This window comes from Tachysurus vachellii, chromosome 12 (genome assembly GCF_030014155.1).
Source record: "Tachysurus vachellii isolate PV-2020 chromosome 12, HZAU_Pvac_v1, whole genome shotgun sequence".
Taxonomy (NCBI): Eukaryota; Metazoa; Chordata; class Actinopteri; order Siluriformes; family Bagridae; genus Tachysurus; species Tachysurus vachellii.
In genome coordinates, this window is record NC_083471.1 from 10,724,956 (window position 1) to 10,726,888 (window position 1,933).

The following is a 1,933-nucleotide window of genomic DNA, read 5'->3' on the forward strand; positions in this document are numbered from 1 at the left end:
ACTGAGTGTTTTCACATGAGATGTTGAAGCATATTGTATAGAGTTTTCCTTCTGTTTTAATTTGAAATATTTACAATTTTATAAACTTTCAGCCGCTTTCTTTCGCCTAAATTTTTTCAAAAATCCCTCGACGCTTTTTCCCCGTTCCTGCATTTTTCAGACTTTTGCAGAGTCTGTGTTTACATCACATGTCCAGAGTTTAGCGGGTTGTGCATCAGTAATAATGGTACACAGGGAAACTCAATGCTCTGTGTGTAGTTACAGTAAATGGAGTAAACAAAATTCTGATTCTGATATTTTACATTCGACTTAATCGCGTTACTCGAATCGTTTCAGCCTTAATATTTATCAGAATCAGAATCAGGTTTTTTGGCCAAGTGTGTTGACACACAAAGGGAATTTGGTCCCAGCTGTTGGTGACTCTCAAAAGTACAGACATAAATAACACTATACTATACATTTAACTTGGACTATACAAGACAATACCCACAATGTGAGACAATATAGACAGTACGAGCCTTATTTATTTTATGATACCACAATCAGTATTATAATTATGGCTTTCAGGGAACATTGGCTAGGAAAACTCTGTCTATCCAAAAAGAATATAGCAGCTTGAGTTTGTGAAAATGCATCTGAACAAACCACAAAACTCACAGAATTCTTTGTACCACCACAAATGCCTCATACCAGCAGCGATCTTACGCACAACCGCATAGTGTGTGTGTGTGTGTGTGTGTGTGTGTGTGTGTTTGTACACAGGAGATCACACAATGCAGTGGCTTTATGGCTGCGGGATTGCTGATGACAGCACCATCAGAAGCTACAACCATTACAGTGTTGATGGAACTGATTTCCTCCATCTCAATACGAACAATCTCAACTGGACTGCATTTAACGAGAAAGCTGAGATCTTCAAAAACAACTGGGTCATTAAAGGGAATGAGGCTCAGCACATGATCAGCTACCTGAAGACAAAGTGCATTGATCGTTTAAAGGAATATGTGTCTCACCTAAATACGTCACAGAAGACAGGTAAAGTGTATGATCTGCTTTGTTTCTGTAAAGAGGCTTGGTTGGAAATACAATTAACTTTGCTATAGATTCAGAATCCAAACATAAAGTGACTATATTCAGCCCTCATTACAGAAATACATGTTTATTCAGATTGTAATTAATATATTTTTAACAACCTCAATTAAACCAGCCAGCTTCCTCATTTGTATCACAGAAGTGTGAAAAGGATACGATAAACGCACACACTGTGATCCTTTCACCCTTTATCAAGTGTTACACTTTTACAGTATTCCTAAAATACAAGCTTTCATAACAACCAGAATATCATTATCAGTTGATCAGAAAATCATGTAACAGCAAAATTTAGCTATGTGTAAAATCACTTTTTCTTAAATTTTATAGTGATCTAATATGCATCTGTTTAATTCTGTGTATGTCTGCAGATGCTCCTACAGTGTCAGTGTTCCAGAAACACTCGCCTTCTCCAGAGGTGGTGTGTTACACTACAGGTTTCTTCCCCAAAGTAGTGACGATCTCCTGGAGGACGGACGGAGAGGATGTGCATGAGGACGTGGAGCTCAGAGAGACATTACCCAACCAGGATGGAAGCTTCCAGAAGAGAAGCATTCTGAATGTCCCAGCTGAGGAGCTGCAGAAACACACCTACACCTGTGTGATTCAGCACAGCAGCTTAGAGAAGGAGTTAGAGGATAAAGGTCCTGATCAACACCACATACTGTATACAGTAGAAACAATAAACCTAAATTATGCAGCAGATAATAAAGACTCTGTGCTGATTCAACAGGTGGAGTATCAGATGGAGGACAGACTGGTATCATCATTGCTGTAGTCGTCGTCATTGTTGCTGTAGTCGTCGTCATTGTTGCTGTAGTAGTCTTTGTTCGGAAGAAGAAAA

General features: G+C 38.9%; 1 protein-coding gene across 1 annotated transcript; it reads left to right on the top strand.

Annotated features, from left to right (window-relative positions):
• The first annotated feature begins 765 nt into the window (after nucleotides 1-765).
• Nucleotides 766-1,933, top strand: LOC132854289 (class I histocompatibility antigen, Gogo-B*0103 alpha chain-like). The gene is made up of 2 exons (XM_060882576.1): nucleotides 766-1,035; nucleotides 1,461-1,933. The coding sequence occupies exons 1-2, from the start codon at nucleotides 774-776 to the stop codon at nucleotides 1,865-1,867; spliced, it is 669 nt and encodes a 222-aa protein (XP_060738559.1). The 5' UTR covers nucleotides 766-773; the 3' UTR covers nucleotides 1,868-1,933.